The sequence below is a fragment of the Pelophylax lessonae genome (genome assembly GCF_965119305.1).
Source record: "Pelophylax lessonae genome assembly, chromosome: 2".
Classification (NCBI taxonomy): Eukaryota; Metazoa; Chordata; class Amphibia; order Anura; family Ranidae; genus Pelophylax; species Pelophylax lessonae.
In genome coordinates, this window is record NC_138769.1 from 292,976,513 (window position 1) to 292,992,688 (window position 16,176).

A 16,176-nucleotide genomic window follows, 5' to 3' on the forward strand; every position below is an offset into this window, starting at 1 on the left:
TGTGAAAAGGTGAGGGCTGGGGGGAGGGGCTATCTGCAAAAAGGTGAGAGCTGGGGGGGGGATCTGTGAACTGTGAAAAGGTGAGAGCTTGGGGGGGGGATTTGTGAAAGAGCTGTAGAGGGAGGATTTGTGCAAAGGGGAAAGTTGGGAAAGGGGGGACGTGTGAATGGGTGATAGCAGGGAAGGGGGTGTGCGGATAGAACAGAGGTGAAAGCTGTGAGGATAAGCTGTAGTTGGGGGTGCAGAGGTGAGTTGTGGACTGGGGGTTGTAACCTGTGGATGGAGGGGTGCAGAGGTGAGATAATGGGGTACAAATGTGAGATGTGGACAGGGGTGCTAAGGTGAACTGTAGAAAAAGTGCAGCGTTGAACTGTGAATGGAGGGAGAGGACTTACTGCAGTTTTTTCATAAATATTTTTTCATAAATATTCAAGTCAAGTTGCTTTATGATCCTGCAGCTTCTCCCGTTCCCATTGCAAAATTCAGGGCTTTTTTTCTGCTGGAACGTGCCGAAACAGAGTTCCGCCACCTCTGGCAGCCCTGTCCTCTCCCGCTTGTCACACAACACAGAAGCTGGTGGAGGACTCACTTCCTCCACCACTTTCTGTGTGCTATGTTTTCCGGGTCTCGACAGGGACGTTCCTGCAGCTCTATTAGCAATGGCAGCACGGAGCAGAGGGGGAGTTTCACAGCACTTCACTTTGCTCCGTGCTACACACAGTTTTTGTAAATATGGGGCTTGGGAAGGCAGCTTCTTTCTCCATCTCCTGTCTGTTACAACTGTGTGTAGCACAGAGCCGAGTGAAGTGCTGTGAAACTCCTCCCTTGCTCCATGCTGCATTCCTGATAGGCAGAGCTGAAGGAACGTCACTGGGATGAAAAAAAAAAAGCCCGGGCACAGCTAACAAAGCCATGATGGCTGCATTCTGCAAGAGGTGAAAGAGAACTATGGGGGAGGGGACAATCTGTGAATAGGTGAGAGAGCTTTTTGTGTGGGGGAGGGAGGATCTGTGAAAAGGTGAGAGCTGGTTGGAGGGGGAGGATCTGTGAAAAGGTGAGAGCTGGGGGGAGGGTGGAATCTGTGAAGAGGTGAGAGCTGGGGGTAGGGGGAGGTCTGTGAAAAGGTGAGAGCTGGGGAGAGGGGGAATCTGTGAAAAGATGAGAGCTGGGGGAGGGAAGGAACTATGAAAAGTTGAGAGCTGGGGGGGGATCTATGAAAAGGTGAGAGCTGGGGGAAGGGGAATCTGTGAAAAGAAGAGAGGTGGGGGGAGGGGAGGATCTGTGAAAAGGTGAGAGCTGGGGGAGGGGGGATCTGTGAAAAGGTAAGAGCTGGGGAGAGGGGGGATTGGTGAAAAGGTGAGAGCTTTGGGGGGGTTGTAAAAGAGCTGTAGAGGTGGGATTTGTGCAAAGGGGAGAGTTGGAAAAGGGGGGACTTGTGGAGGGGTAATAGCAGGGAAGGGGGTATGCGGAAAGAACAGAGGTGAAAGCTGTGAGGATAAGCTGTAGTTGGGGGTGCAGAGGTGAGTTGTGGACTGGGGGGTGTAACCTGTGGAAGGAGGGGTGCAGAGGTGAGATAATGGGGTACAAAGGTGAGATGTGGTGAATACCCCTGGTACTAAGGTGAACTGTAGAAAAAGTGCAGCGTTGAACTGTGAATGGATTGAGAGGAAAGCAAAGAGGTTTGCAGAGGCGAGTAATTGATGGATACTTTGAGGGGTGGGGATACTTGAGGAAAGTGGGGTTTTTGCTTGGGGAGGACAAGCAAACTTTGCTGCAGCAAAGTATACAGAGTTCAGTAACCAAGAGTGTGTCATGTATAGCAGCGTGCAACAGTGATGATTTAGAAAAATACCTTTTACATTACCTAGTTATAACTGTATGCTGTGCTATACATTACATACCTCTTACAGTCATATGTTATGTTAATGGGCCCTGGACAATACTCTTGAATTCTTCACTCTGTACAATGGGTTTTATGTTACACACTCCTGACCCCTGCATACAGTATGCTTGACTGCACATTACACTCTGTTACATATTCCTGGCCACTGCACTCTGTACACAGGGCTATATGTTGAATAATCCAACCAATCTTTGCATGGGGATTACAGCAGTCAGGAGCATGCAAAATACCTCACAGCATACAGACTTGAGCAGTCAGGAGTATGTAAGGTTTAGTACAACTGGCAGAGTGCAGTGGTCAGAAGTATGTAAAAGAGAAAATGTATAAAGAGAACAGGGGTCACAATTACATAATGTATAGCACAGTATACAGGGGTAGTGGTTAGGAGTGTGTATTATACGCCTTAGATTATGTATGTACAGTGTACATTACATGCTCCTGATCATAGTCTCTATGCTATGCTGTATGCTACATACTGTACTTTTTAATGTTGTGTACTGTGCATGTTTATGGCTACTGCACCTTATATGATATGCACTCCTCAGCACTGCACAATACACACTCCTGAGTCCTGTACTCTGTGTGTTTCACTTTTCTGAACCTTGCGCCTTCAGCAATACACAGTTTTGAGCTTCGATTACACCCACTATTCTGCAACTGTGTAATTTTCACCTCAGAGGAAGGCGTGGCTGAGGGCAGGGTTGTGGGCGTGGTTTGGGCGGGAAGTTGGCCGGGAAGGGTGAGTTCCTGCACCTATTTTCTGAGAAAAAAGCCCTGCATAAATGAATGAAAGCCAGCTATTTATCTTATCTGACCTAAAAACACATACGTTTGCTGCCCCCTTGTTATGCACATGCTTATACTGTAGTTGAGGATGCTATGTACTCTCAGGGCAAACAGACAATCAGACACATTTTATTGAATACATAATTTCTTTTATTTTATTATCAGCTGCAAAGCATTGGACTTTCAGGATTTACTTTTTTGAACTAATGAACATGGAAGATAGGTATTTGTAGTTCAATGTAAATGGAAGCATTGCGTAAATTAGACATTATGTAGGTAGTAAGGGCAGTTTGTCTATGCAGCAGTAGCAAAACCAACTTGGTTGTTGCCCAGATCATAGACGGAATAGTATTCCCGGAGGAAGACATCACCCAGGATCCAGAGAGGCTGTCCATTCTGGGAAGGCAGGTAAGTAGGCATGATGCCAATGGTACAGTAGCCACTGTTTTGCTAAAGGATAAAAAAAATATATATTTTTAAGCAATATTATATGATGGAATTTTAGTGCAGCATTATACAGTATGCTATTACTAATAAATGATGTACCTGAAGTACATAGGCAGAGGGTGGAAGTGGGAAAGAAACTCCACTTATGGTAAAACTGATGGTGGGAAGACTCTGGATGTTGCTACAGCTGACGGCATACTGTGATAAAAAAAAACAATAATTTTATTTATGGAAACAAGCCATCCTAGCAGTAGATCCTGACTTGCAGTCACACGATAAGGCAAGGAACAAGCTTTTGCTGTTCTAATACTCCAAAGCATGAAGTAATCTGTACACAAAAATCCCTAACTGGTCTTTATTAAAATAGGATAATACAATATATGCTGGTCATACAGAAATCCTGATGGATTGCACACTATACTTCCTTAGTCATAGAATCATTTGGTTTTACAACTAAGCATGTACATATAGGCATTTTTAGGTTTTTAGACATATTAGGTATTTAAAAAAAGTTAATGCTAGGGGTCAGGCAATAAAAAAAAAAAAAAATGAAATATTTAAATATACAAAAGCTAGGATCTTGGAATAATGTGTCAATGGACGTCTCTTTATTGTCTCTTTTATCTTACCTGTCCATTCTGATCTTGTTGAGCACCAATGGACTGCATGAGGGAGGAGAAGACTGATTGAGGAGCAGTCAACAGAGAAGTGCCAGTATCCACAATACCCTGACATCCTTGGCTACACCATCCAGTAGCTTGTCCATTAACCGAGAATCTGAAATTATGTATATGTGTTTTTATATAATCATCACCTATGTCAACCATAACCACATTCCTAAAGCAGAGCTTTTAATAATAATACCTAAAGATTTAATACTGCTCATTTTTAAATCCATCACCAGGTAATGACTAAAACAATGTTTTTCTCTATAACAGAATTTCTATTAGGAGCAAGATCATTCCATTTTCTCTATCAAAGACTTCTTTTCCAAATTACTTTACCCATCAATAATAAAAAGATTCCAAATTAATTGAAAATTTTATATAGGTAACTTCTGTGCCAATCTTATCATGTTATCATGTTCTTATCATGTTGTTACCCATATATATATATATATATATGAAACATAAGTGTTTCCTAAAACTTTTTTGCAAAGTACAGCATTCCTATTTTGTCACAACGACCAATGCTTCTAAATTACGTAGGTGTGTTCTTTTAAGTTGGCTTAACAATTTGAGAATTTACATTTACTATGGATATGACAGCTTGATTTGATCATTTATGTTAATTTTGTGAACATATGAATTTTAAATACCCCTGGATTCCAATTTGCCAGTATGTTTCAGAAGTCACGGGAGTCCAATAAATTTGTCCAGAGTAGTAGTTTTGGTCAACGCCACCAAAAGCAACTTCCCCACCATTCTGTGTGCTCTCTTGACTGTAAAGCACAAATGCAAAATTATGTCAAATAACAAAAATCGTGTAGGAAACGGAATAATATAAACCAATATTTAAAAAAAATAAACGTACCCGCTAAGGTAGAATCCAAAGAGAGGCTGGTTGATGAGATTCTGTTGAATCATGTTTTGCATCACAGTGGTAGCTCCGCCCTCAGCAATAGATGGGTAAGCCAGACCCAAAATACCATCAAACTGAGCATAGACAAAGTTGGTTCCAGGCTCAGTCACACTCAAGCCAAATTCTTGCTGGGAAATAGCTATATTCTGGATCTGTATACAGTTAGAAAGAGGTTTTAGCATTAGCATCACTTGCAGTAAAAGTTTGTTATTTTTGTGGATTTGTGGGTTATCTTGTCAAGAAAGAAACTTACATTTTCCATTATGTTCTGGATTAAACCAGTTAGCTTAAATGTCTATATTATCTAAATTATTTTTTCAATATACACATACCTGCACAGTGTCATATCCAAGGATTCCAGTCAGGCTACCAGTGCCATACTGCAGAGAGAACTGCTGCTGGTTTGAGGTATAGCTGGAAGACTGGCTAGGGTTAAACAGAGGATGATTGGCTAGAGGGAAAAAAATATGTATTAAATATGATAATCATGCAAACAGTATTTTGAGGATTAAAATAAAAATACTAACAGATCAGTTATTTCTATAAGCCATTCTATTAACCAGGCAAATAGCTACATACTCCATTAAAACACACACATTTACTGTTTAACCTGCTAAAGAATTTGCAATTTTTAATTAAAGTGTGTAAACCCTAAAAATACTCTCATCTCATTTGCTCCTCTTTGTTGAGCTAGATTTACACCTAAGTATAACCAGGTGAAAATAAAGGGAATAATACTGGTAAGGTATGGTATTCTGCAATACACTACATTTTTAGTCTTGGGTGTTAATTTATGGGCCAGCTACCTGCTCATCAGACAGAGGTGATGTTGTTGATTCATTAAACATGGATAAAAGTGTGTCCCCTGCCTAGTTGCGCAGTGTGAATAAAGCATAGTACACACTATTGTTTTTTTTTTCATTCAAACCTGTGGGCTGAACGAGCAAAAAAAAAAAATGAAAGAGCTTGGGGGAAGCCACTGTACTAACCAATGTTAATACAGCAATCTCCCCCCACTGTGCTTTTGTGTTCTGACAGGTTGACAACCCTTCCCCCCTCCAGAACACACACCGGTCAGTGCCGATCAACAGATCTTTTTTTGGTTATGCCCCTTCGTCAGAAGCCAGCCAAACGCCGTACACAGGGGTCAAATGTCAGCCGGTTTCTATTGGACCAGCCAATGCCACCCGATACTTGACCTGTGTGTATGGCACTTATGGCAGGCCATACATTATGCAATTTTCTTTCCTTCCAACATGGGTGGAAGGAAAGAAAATTGCTTGATTCCCCCTCAAACACAGTCAGTGTTGACTGGGGAATTTCTCCTACAGCGCTATTGTGTTCTGCTAACCGGGAGCTTTTTTATGGGTTTATTCAGTATGGCAATTGAAAAAGTGACAGATATAATAATAATAATAATAATAATAATATCTAAATCTGTGATATTGAGACGTTTGCATCTTCAGCACTAAATGCCATGGGGAAATTCTATAAATAATACAACTACCCTACCTATAGAAATACAAGGGTATATATTTGCATTTACATTACTGCACAAATTGCAAACATTATATTACTTTCAGTTTTGTAAAATATGTACAGTTTTCTTTCCTTTATAAAAGGTTGAATTTAAGCATCCAGCTTTCTTTACCTTCCCTGACTGAGCCAATTCATTGTGAGCTGATAACTTCCTGTGCTCCCTGTCTCTGAGCGGTTGTTATTTAGCACTTTTATCTGCTATCTCTATGTACTACAAAACCCTGTTATGGAGAAGAAAGGAGTCTTAAAGCACTCCCTCCCCTAAGGTGAAAACTCTACTCAGCATGGTTGTATCCCTAGAACTTGAAGTGACTTAATGGCAGGATTACCAGGATAAAATAAAGGAAAATTTTGTGAAAAAAGAAAGCTAATGCAGCCACCTCATCCAAGTACTGTTGGACTGCCATACTATGAATTTGTATTCTTGGGTTTAGATACACTTCATGGTTTATTAAAGAACTAATCTCTAATTGCATAAATATAAATCAGATTATTAAAGCTCTACTGGTCTAACAAGTAGCCTTTTTGATTGAACCACTCAACAGTCTCAATTAAAATCTTTAAATCCGGAGTGCTAGAAAATTCAATCAACGGCAGCAACATTTTTCTAGCAATTTAAAGGATCACAATATCTTTATTCAATTCCATCTTATAATTCCAATATTTCCAGTCAGTAAAATTGTCTTGCTTACCAAAGTGCCTATTCTCTGTTATTCATAGTATCTACCACATATACAGTATGTACTTAGGGGTGTATTAGTAATATTAGCTTTAATAGAAAGCAATGGTCTGTCCAGGTTTTTGCAAATTGTAAGTTTCTGAACTAAATTCAGTTTTTTACCTAGAAAAATAGATGTCATAAACAATACATTTGCTAATTAATAAGGTCATATAAAAGCAGTGCACTATGTCTTTTACTTACTGCAGGCCTGGCTTTGACAGTAAGTTGAGGCTACCCACAGGTTGGAGGACCCAGTGTCAAACAGAACGAGGAAGTTCTGAGGAGGAGTTCCAATGCTGATCTCACCATAGTAAGACATCTACAGAGAAAAAAAAATCAATTACTCAAACTTCTATGTTTTTTAAGCTAGGTTTAGTGATACAGCATATGCACCCTATGCTAGGACAAATGCATAGAACCATACCTATGTCATTTTTCCTAATTGTACGGAGAAAGAAAGAAAGTCCATGCATGTTTTCTGTTGGCATTACAAAATCAAAACACTAAAGTATATTCTATGATATTTAAAATCTTATCAAAAGATTGAAGGATTGGCTATTTAATTACCAAGGATGTGAAGGGAATAACCACTCTATAGCATGTCAGGCTATATGGGGCAATATTTTACCAGTCAAAAGTAACCAAGGAAAGAACATACTATTCCTATGCCTATGGCAAAAAGAAGTAGGCATCAACCCATGCAAAGAATTACTGTGAGGAATCATACAATTCTTTCATGATTACTACTACAACTACAACTTTTTTTGTTTTTGTTAGAATATGGAAGCGTTAGATCCTAAGACTGTAGGCTATACCCCTTCTGGAGGTATATATCAACTTTTCTCTCTTGATGACACAATAAAATGTTTAAGGAAATCTCATCTTTGAGAGCAGTCATTTCATGGGTGACCCTTTTGAGGGATTTTCCCTCATCTCCTGTTCTATTGACAACTGTCGGATTCTGCATCTCTCCTTGCTCTCTGTTATGGTGACAACTAACAATGGAACAGGAAGTGGGGATATATCACAATAAAAGGAACAGAGAAAGCAACCGGAAACAAACAAATGCATCCAAAAAATGTTAAAAAAGTTTTGTCTGGAGTTCTATCATGGGCCCAATCACACCAATCAAGTCTGTTAACCTGTTTTGCATTAGGAAGCTCATTTACTTCAATGGACTGCCTAATGCACGAAAAAAAAAAAAAAAAAGGTGCATGTACCATTTCTGGCTGCACATAGCAACACAGCAGTTGCACTGGGCTGCAACACACATTTGAGGCAAGGTGCATTGGATCACTATCATAGTAAATAGCTCTCAGCAATATCAATTCCCTTTGAAGATTAAACAATACAAATTTCTAGTGGGCCATAAGGGTTTGCTTAAAACATTTTAAAAAGCAATACATAACAGAATATTGCAACCAGGCAATTCACAATGCATGACAACAGTGATATGGTGTTATAAGTGTCCAAGGATACCTACATCCATGTAGTTTGCCAGAGGCTCAAAACCAACGGCAAAATTGTTGTAATACTTTGTAGCTGGATCAACCACTGGGGCTTTGATACCATGATCCTTCATTACTTGCCTCATGGACTTAAACTTCTTCAGGGGGACTCTGCAGAAACAAATAGCAGACTTTATAAAAGGCAAAAGCTGATAGCAAAATGTACTGAATAAGCACAAACTTAAAATATCAAATATTACATTAATATAAAATCTCAGTGGGGTTAATAAATCTCACACAATCAGGGGTCTGATGGGGACCTACACAGTAGGATTTTGAAGTCACCCAGCGTTCCCATTATTTTCCGCAAACAATTACAAGCTAGATACGTTTCAAGTCTTACCACAACACATTTCAGGATTGGGAATATTTTTTATCACATAGCTAATATTCTTTGTCATTGTAGACAATGGCAATGCAAGCCACAGATGCGCCGGTGGCATTCTGTAACCTCTGTAATAAGGATGACCAAACTATTCCTAAAAATGTTGTCATTATAAAGTCAAAAGAATATAGGTTTGGATTTCAACATAAACCTTTTTTAATGTCCCAGGAAAGATGAATTCAAATATGTGTCCAAAATGTTAATTAGCAAGCCGCATAAGCATTTTAGCATTACAGTGTGAAAGGAGGGCAAATGCCTAATGCATATGATCTGTCCAAAAGGAATTTGTTAGATCCTATGTGTTCCTATGGAACACTGTATATTAATTTATTATGATTAAATTATTATTACAGGTGCTTATATAGAACCATCGTTCCATGCAGTGCTTTACATATATTTTTTACATTTACATCAGTCCCTGCCCTCATGGATCTTACAATCTAAAGTCCCTAACTCACATTCTCACATATACTAGGGCCAAATTAGACAGGAGCCAGTTAACCTACTAGCATGTCTTTGGAGTGTGGGAACAACCCAGAGTACCCAGAGGAAACCAACGCAAGCACAGGAAGAACATGTAAACTCTAGGGACGTAGTGCTGTCGTTGGGGTTCAAACCAATGATCCCAGTGTTTCCAAGCAGAAGTGCTAACCACTTAGCCACCGTGCTGCCCTATGTGGTTCTTGTAAACTATGTGTATGCATGCAAATTGTGCATAATGTATATAATGTGTCTAGGCCTAAAGGAGAATGTATAATTATAATGAGCTAGCTAGTTTGCCCAGGGTAGGGAAGGGTTAATGCTATCTCTGCTGGCTTTTTTCAGGGCAGGCCATGCTATGTGTCTGGCAAAATGTCATTCCATTACTGGGAATGAGGTAACAGAGGTACAATGGCTGGTAGAGTGGTGCGGTTTCTCCCCCCAAATTCAACATATATAACTGCCTTAAAAGAGAGGTATGGAAAAAGGTTTATTTGGGGAATCATACTAACCTAGGTGGATGCAGCATCATGTTGCATCTGAACCCCCCCCCCCCCCCCCGCCGGCTCTAAGACCCGAGAACCGAGCTATTAAACACCGCCGATTGCTCAGTTCTCAGAGTTCCCTGAGCAGAGAGCTGGTGACTGTCAGTCTCTGGCTTTCCGCTCTGGCCCCCCTGCACTCACACAAATCCTGAGCTGTGGAGGGGGTGGGAGCCGCCGGTTCAGGCTCAAAGCGGCTCGCTGAGAGGCTGAGCTGGGTGCCAGTCCATCATTTTGGCCGATCCGGATCATATGGTCGTGGTCTTTCCCAAGCCTAGTTTGGCTCTGTGACATCAGCTAACAGCAGGCTTCAGCCTGTTGTCTGCTAAAAACGGGTCACAGGAGTGCAGAACAAACTGCACTCCTGTGTTCCACAGGGAAAGTACAGCCAAACAAGCTTTGGCTGTACTTCTCCATTAATGTTAGACTGTCTTAATGTTAGACTGTTCACATGACCTTAGTTGCTGCCTGGCATTGGTGAGCACGTCTTGGGCAAAGGTATACCTAGTGCATGGGCACAGTAGGCCCTGCCCAGAATGCCTGGCAAAGTCCAAGAACCTGGTAGGCTTACAGTCACGAGGAACATTCACTACCGCACCACTAACATGAAAACTTCAAAAAATCTGGAAAATTGTAATATTTCATAGTTACCATCTTGTACAGCATGTAACAGCATGTAAGAGTGGTGGTGCAAAGACCAGCTGTTTGACATCAAAACAGTATTATGATAGAATACAGGGAGTTATTAAAATGTGGCCCTTTTATGCTACTGATTCCTTTTCTGAATCAGTTTTTCACTGTTCACATAGCAGAACACTGATTGAAATCATTACTCTTACCATGACACTGACATAATGTTTTGGCTTCAATACATAGTAAAGGTTCTTACGAATGAAATATTTAACTATTTATTAATTTGCACATGCAGTTGCATGTTTAGTTTATGGATTGCTAAAAAAGCCTAAGCTGGTAGATTTGAAATGATTCTAAAGGTTTCATTTTTTTTTTAAAAATAACAAACATATGTTACTTACTTGCACTGTGCAATGGTTTTGCACAGAGCAGCACCAATCCTCCTCTTCTGGGGCCCCGCACCAGTGGTCTTGGCTCCTCCTCTTCTCCTAGTGCCCCCATAGCAAGCCGCTTACTATGGAGTGGCTTGTGCAGACTTGTTCCCAAGCCATATTGTGTGCGTCTATTGACACACACACAGTGCAGCTCAGCCCCACCCCTTCTCTCTCTCCACAGGATTTGCATTATAACAGAAGGACCCAAATGGCTCCTGCTGCTGCCGAACCTACAATAGGACAGGGGAGAAAAGAGCAATGCTGCTGCAGATGTTCACAGTACTGGATCGAGATCAGGCTCAGATAATAGGGCGCTAGGGGGAGCTGACATTAAAAAGGCTTTTACCTTAATGCAGAGAATGCATTAACGTAAAACATAGTTTACCTTTACAACCATCTTAATAGCCACTAATATATTCCATTATTATGCTGAAATAATACTTTAATTTACTTGTTTTGCAAATGAAAACAACTGGAAACTTAGGGTCAAAATATACGAGCTGTTAGTTTCTAAAACTGGGAAATCTTAAATGACTAACCTACCAGTTTAAAGCTACCCTTTGTTTGTAGTTTGGTAATCTAGTTCACTGGCTAATTAAACAGAGATTCTTAGTGTCAAATATTCCAACACACTTTGAGCTATAAATGATGAAATATGAATATACTTACTTAACAATCCCCTCTGAGAGTTGAAGGCAGACCAAAGCAAGAATTAGGAACTTCATTTTGAGTACTGGTTTCCACCTGTATGTGGAGACTGTGGAGATGTAGGTAGGTTCCCTGCTTATATACCCAGAGAGAGCGAGCTTATCTTATCTACAGAATGTGTTATCATAATGTCAATGTCATTAGGAACTTTGTCAATTATTGCCTATTCTTAAAATCTAAGATCTAGTATAAGCAAATATTAACAAAGTACATTCTGAAATTTTGCATCCTTTGAAATCATATTGGCAATCACTGTTGACTTTGAATTTCCTAATTCGTCTTTATAAACCCAGATATTGTTTGTTTTAAAGGAGACTTTTGCTGAGAAAAATATGGCAGTTGCCATAGCTGAACTATACTTTTGATGAATGACATTCAGCTCCATAGATTTCAATCATTTCTGAGGTACTGATTCTGAGCATGCAGGGCATATCAAGAGACTGACTTTATGACTTCATTCTTGTTCTGGGTCAGTCAACTAGGGAAACCACTATATCGGAATATAGTAACAGCCAGAAACAGCCAGGCAGCCAGCAGATTTAGAAAAAAATTGGCAATGGCCGTACCCACAGTGGACTCTAACCAAAGCTGTTGTTCATAGTATTGGAGGGAGACAGGGTCACCTTACCAAATGGGCATGCTTGACAGTTGCCCGGGGGCCCCTCTTGCCCAGGGGGCCCCACCTGCCAAGCAACCCAGCCTCAGCCAAGCATTAGTCCTGATTCCTGTGTGCATTCTGCCACGAACTTAGCAGGTGGCAAGCACCTGTTGGCCCTGCACTGCTGTCAGGCCACTTAGGCCGTGGAGGGGGAGCCTTCACAGGAACACACAGGACAGTCGAGTCTGACTCCTGTCGATGTGTGTGTTCACCGGACCCACTTGCTGAAATTGGAAGCTGTCATTAGCCTGGCACTGCTGTACCAATAAATATCGCCTTAACGATAATTTGCAATTTCATTCTCGTGGATGATTGTGTAGGCAGGGGCCCAGTACACTGCATTGCCCGGGGCCCTTTAATGCTCTTAAGAATGCACTAGAGGGAGAGGGGGGTGGCTAGAGCCCAACAATTTTTTATTGCTGTTTACTTTGGCTTTGGGGAGACTTCCTCTCACTTCCTATGTGCCTAGTGGAACCTGAAGTGAGCAGAAGTTCTCCATCAGGGACTTCCTGTGGTGCCTTCATTACAGTGAGGAAAATGATCACCAATAGGGACATAAACAGAAATAAACAGTTTAACTAATTTGGAGTTACAGATCTAGAACAAATATGCAAATCATTATGCATGTCTGAGTTATTTGCTATATGTTTGTTACAGATCTATGGCTCAAAAAGTAAAGAGGTTAATTATAGCATGGCAACTAGGATTTTTAGAAAAAGATCAGCATGGCAACCCCTGTATTTCTCTCATGGAAGGTTTCCTAAAGAGGAAGCTTTCACTATAAAGAAAAAGCTTTTGAGTTGTGAAATAATCACAGATGTTAACATGTACTGAATCTTTATCTTGGTACACTTTTACAATTTTTTTATAATTTTGTTTCCTCAGACCGGAATCCAAAGAACAGTGTCAGATTTTTATGCACCATATTTTTTTTATATAAACACATTTAACTCTAAATGTAATTTTACTTAGCCAAAACTGACTTTTGGGTGAAGTTAGAATTTATATTCCCTATGCTGTTAGAAAGATACCAGAAGAGAAGACATTTTAGCTCACTTCCAAAAGATCGGGCAATCTCAGGTATCTTTTTCTAACATCTCAGCACCTACAAACCCGGCAAGAACCAAAGTATCAGTGGCGTATCCTCAATGTGTGCAGTGTCGGACACATGGGCCCCAAGGTAGGATGGAGCCCACTGTGCACTCACTGACTGCACACATTATGTGTTTTAAAGGGCCGCTTGTGCTCTATGCATCTCACCTGAAGTCTCCAGCACAGCCCACCTTCCCCAATGCTGTTAGCTGCTAGAAACTGGCAGCAACCCAGCCTCTGGTGTCTGAGCAACCAATGAATCACTTGCCTCATGATTCTCAGAATGATAGAACTTCAGTTGCAGAAAGAACCTATCTGGAGTCTGCCTCCAGACCTGCTCTCCATCCTGGTTCACACTCTCTGCCCTGCTGCAGCACTGTACACGTAATGTAAGCAGAGGACTCTAATGGTGACTCCTGATGTGAACTGGAGACTCTCATGTGAACAGAGGGACTTCTGATGTGGCCTGGGGGAGTTCTGATATGAGCGAGGGAACTCTGATGTAAACTTGGGAGCTCCCAGTGTGAATAAGGAAACTTTGGTATGGACAGACGGCTCCTGATTTGAAGGGGGGGGGGGGTTCCTGATGTGAATTTGGGGACTTCTGATATACACAAGCGAGCTTCTGATGTGAATGGAGGAATCTTCATTTTAGGGGGGGTGCTGATTAGATTTGGGGGACTCCTGATATGTAAAGGTTGTTAAGATGTCAATTTCTTGCTGCCTGGTTGCTAGGTATTTTATGAAGTTTTGCGTTAAGGTAAAACTAAAAGCAAATTTGGGGGATGAGTTTAATTTTTTGAATGACTGTGACAAATGTCGTATGTATGTATGTTTGTTGGACTCAGGTTTTATCTAAAGTGGTTGTAAAGGCAGAAGGTTTTTTACCTTACTGCATAGAATGAACTTTCTACATGTAGCCACCCCCTGAACCTTCCCAAAATACATACCTGAGTCCAGTGGCGGCTGGTGCTCAAATTTTTTGGGGGGGCGCAAAAAGAAAAATGTAATAGGTATTGCTTCGTGCCAAAAAATGCAGTAAAATAATTGCGTGACTTTGAAGCTGTGCCCCCTTCAATGCAATGAACACTGTGCTGTGCCCCCTTCAATGCAATAAACACTGTGCTGTGCCCCCTTCAATGCAATAAACACTGTGCTGTGCCCCCTTCAATGCAATGAACACTGTGCTGTGCCCCCTTCAATGCAATGAACACTGTGCTGTGCCCCCTTCAATGCAATAAACACTGTGCTGTGTCCCCTTCAATGCAATGAACACTGTGCTGTGCCCCCTTCAATGCAATGAACACTGTACTGTGCCCCCTTCAATGCAATAAACACTGTGCTGTGCCCCCTTCAATGCAATAAACACTGTGCTGTGCCCCCTTCAATGCAATGAACACTGTGCTGTGCCCCCTTCAATGCAAAGAACACTGTGCTGTGCCCCCTTCAATGCAATAAACACTGTGCTGTGCCCCCTTCAATGCAATGAACACTGTGCTGTGCCCCCTTCAATGCAATGAACACTGTACTGTGCCCCCACAATGCAATGAACACTGTGCTGTGCCCCCTTCAATGCAATAAACACTGTGCTGTGCCCCCTTCAATGCAATGAACACTGTGCTGTGCCCCCTTCAATGCAATAAACACTGTGCTGTGCCCCCTTCAATGCAATAAACACTGTGCTGTGCCCCCTTCAATGCAATGCAATGCAATGATTGCAGAGTGCCACAGAATTGTACCCCAATGATTGCAGAGTGCCACAGAATTGTACCCCAATGATTGCAGAGTGCCCACAGCATTGTACCCCAATGATTGCAGAGTGCCACAGAATTGTACCCCAATGATTGCAGAGTGCCCACAGCATTGTACCCCAATGATTGCAGAGTGCCACAGAATTGTACCCCAATGATTGCAGAGTGCCCACAGCATTGTACCCCAATGATTGCAGAGTGCCACAGAATTGTACCCCAATGATTGCAGAGTGCCACAGCATTGTACCCCAATGATTGCAGAGTGCCCACAGCATTGTACCCCAATGATTGCAGAGTGCCCACAGCATTGTACCCCAATGATTGCAGAGTGCCACAGAATTGTACCCCAATGATTGCAGAGTGACACAGCATTGTACCCCAATAAATGCAGAGTGACACAGCATTGTACCCCAATGATTGCAGAGTGCCCACAGCATTGTACCCCAATGACTGCAGAGTGCCACAGAATTGTACCCCAATGATTGCAGAGTGCCCACAGCATTGTACCCCAATGATTGCAGAGTGCCACAGAATTGTACCCCAATGATTGCAGAGTGCCACAGAATTGTACCCCAATGATTGCAGAGCGCCCACAGAATTGTACCCCAATGATTGCAGAGTGCCACAGAATTGTACCCCAATGATTGCAGAGTGCCACAGCATTGTACCCCAATGATTGCAGAGTGCCCACAGCATTGTACCCCAATAAATGCAGAGTGCCCACAGCATTGTACCCCAATGATTGCAGAGTGCCACAGCATTGTACCCCAATAAATGCAGAGTGCCCACAGCATTGTACCCCAATAAATGCAGAGTGCCCACAGCATTGTACCCCAATGATTGCAGAGTGCCCACAGCATTGTACCCCAATGATTGCAGAGTGCCCACAGCATTGTACCCCAATAAATGCAGAGTGCCCACAGCATTGTCCCCCAATCAATGCAGAGACCAGCGTGCATGCTCCCTTCAATTTAATGCACTTACCTGGCGGCGGCGGGTTCTTCCCTC

General features: G+C 41.8%; 1 protein-coding gene across 1 annotated transcript; it reads right to left on the bottom strand.

The window, feature by feature from the left end:
• Nucleotides 1–2,983: 2,983 nt before the first annotated feature.
• LOC309547696 (gastricsin-like) lies at nt 2,984–11,697 on the bottom strand (the record flags this gene model as incomplete). The annotated part of the gene is made up of 9 exons (XM_082247624.1): nt 11,629–11,697; nt 8,461–8,596; nt 7,179–7,296; nt 5,050–5,168; nt 4,670–4,869; nt 4,455–4,577; nt 3,766–3,913; nt 3,236–3,334; nt 2,984–3,139 (listed from the first exon to the last, which is right to left on the bottom strand). Exons 1-9 carry the CDS (start codon nt 11,682–11,684, stop codon nt 2,984–2,986), a joined length of 1,155 nt encoding a protein of 384 aa, XP_082103750.1. The 5' UTR covers nt 11,685–11,697.
• Between the last annotated feature and the right edge of the window lie 4,479 nt (nt 11,698–16,176).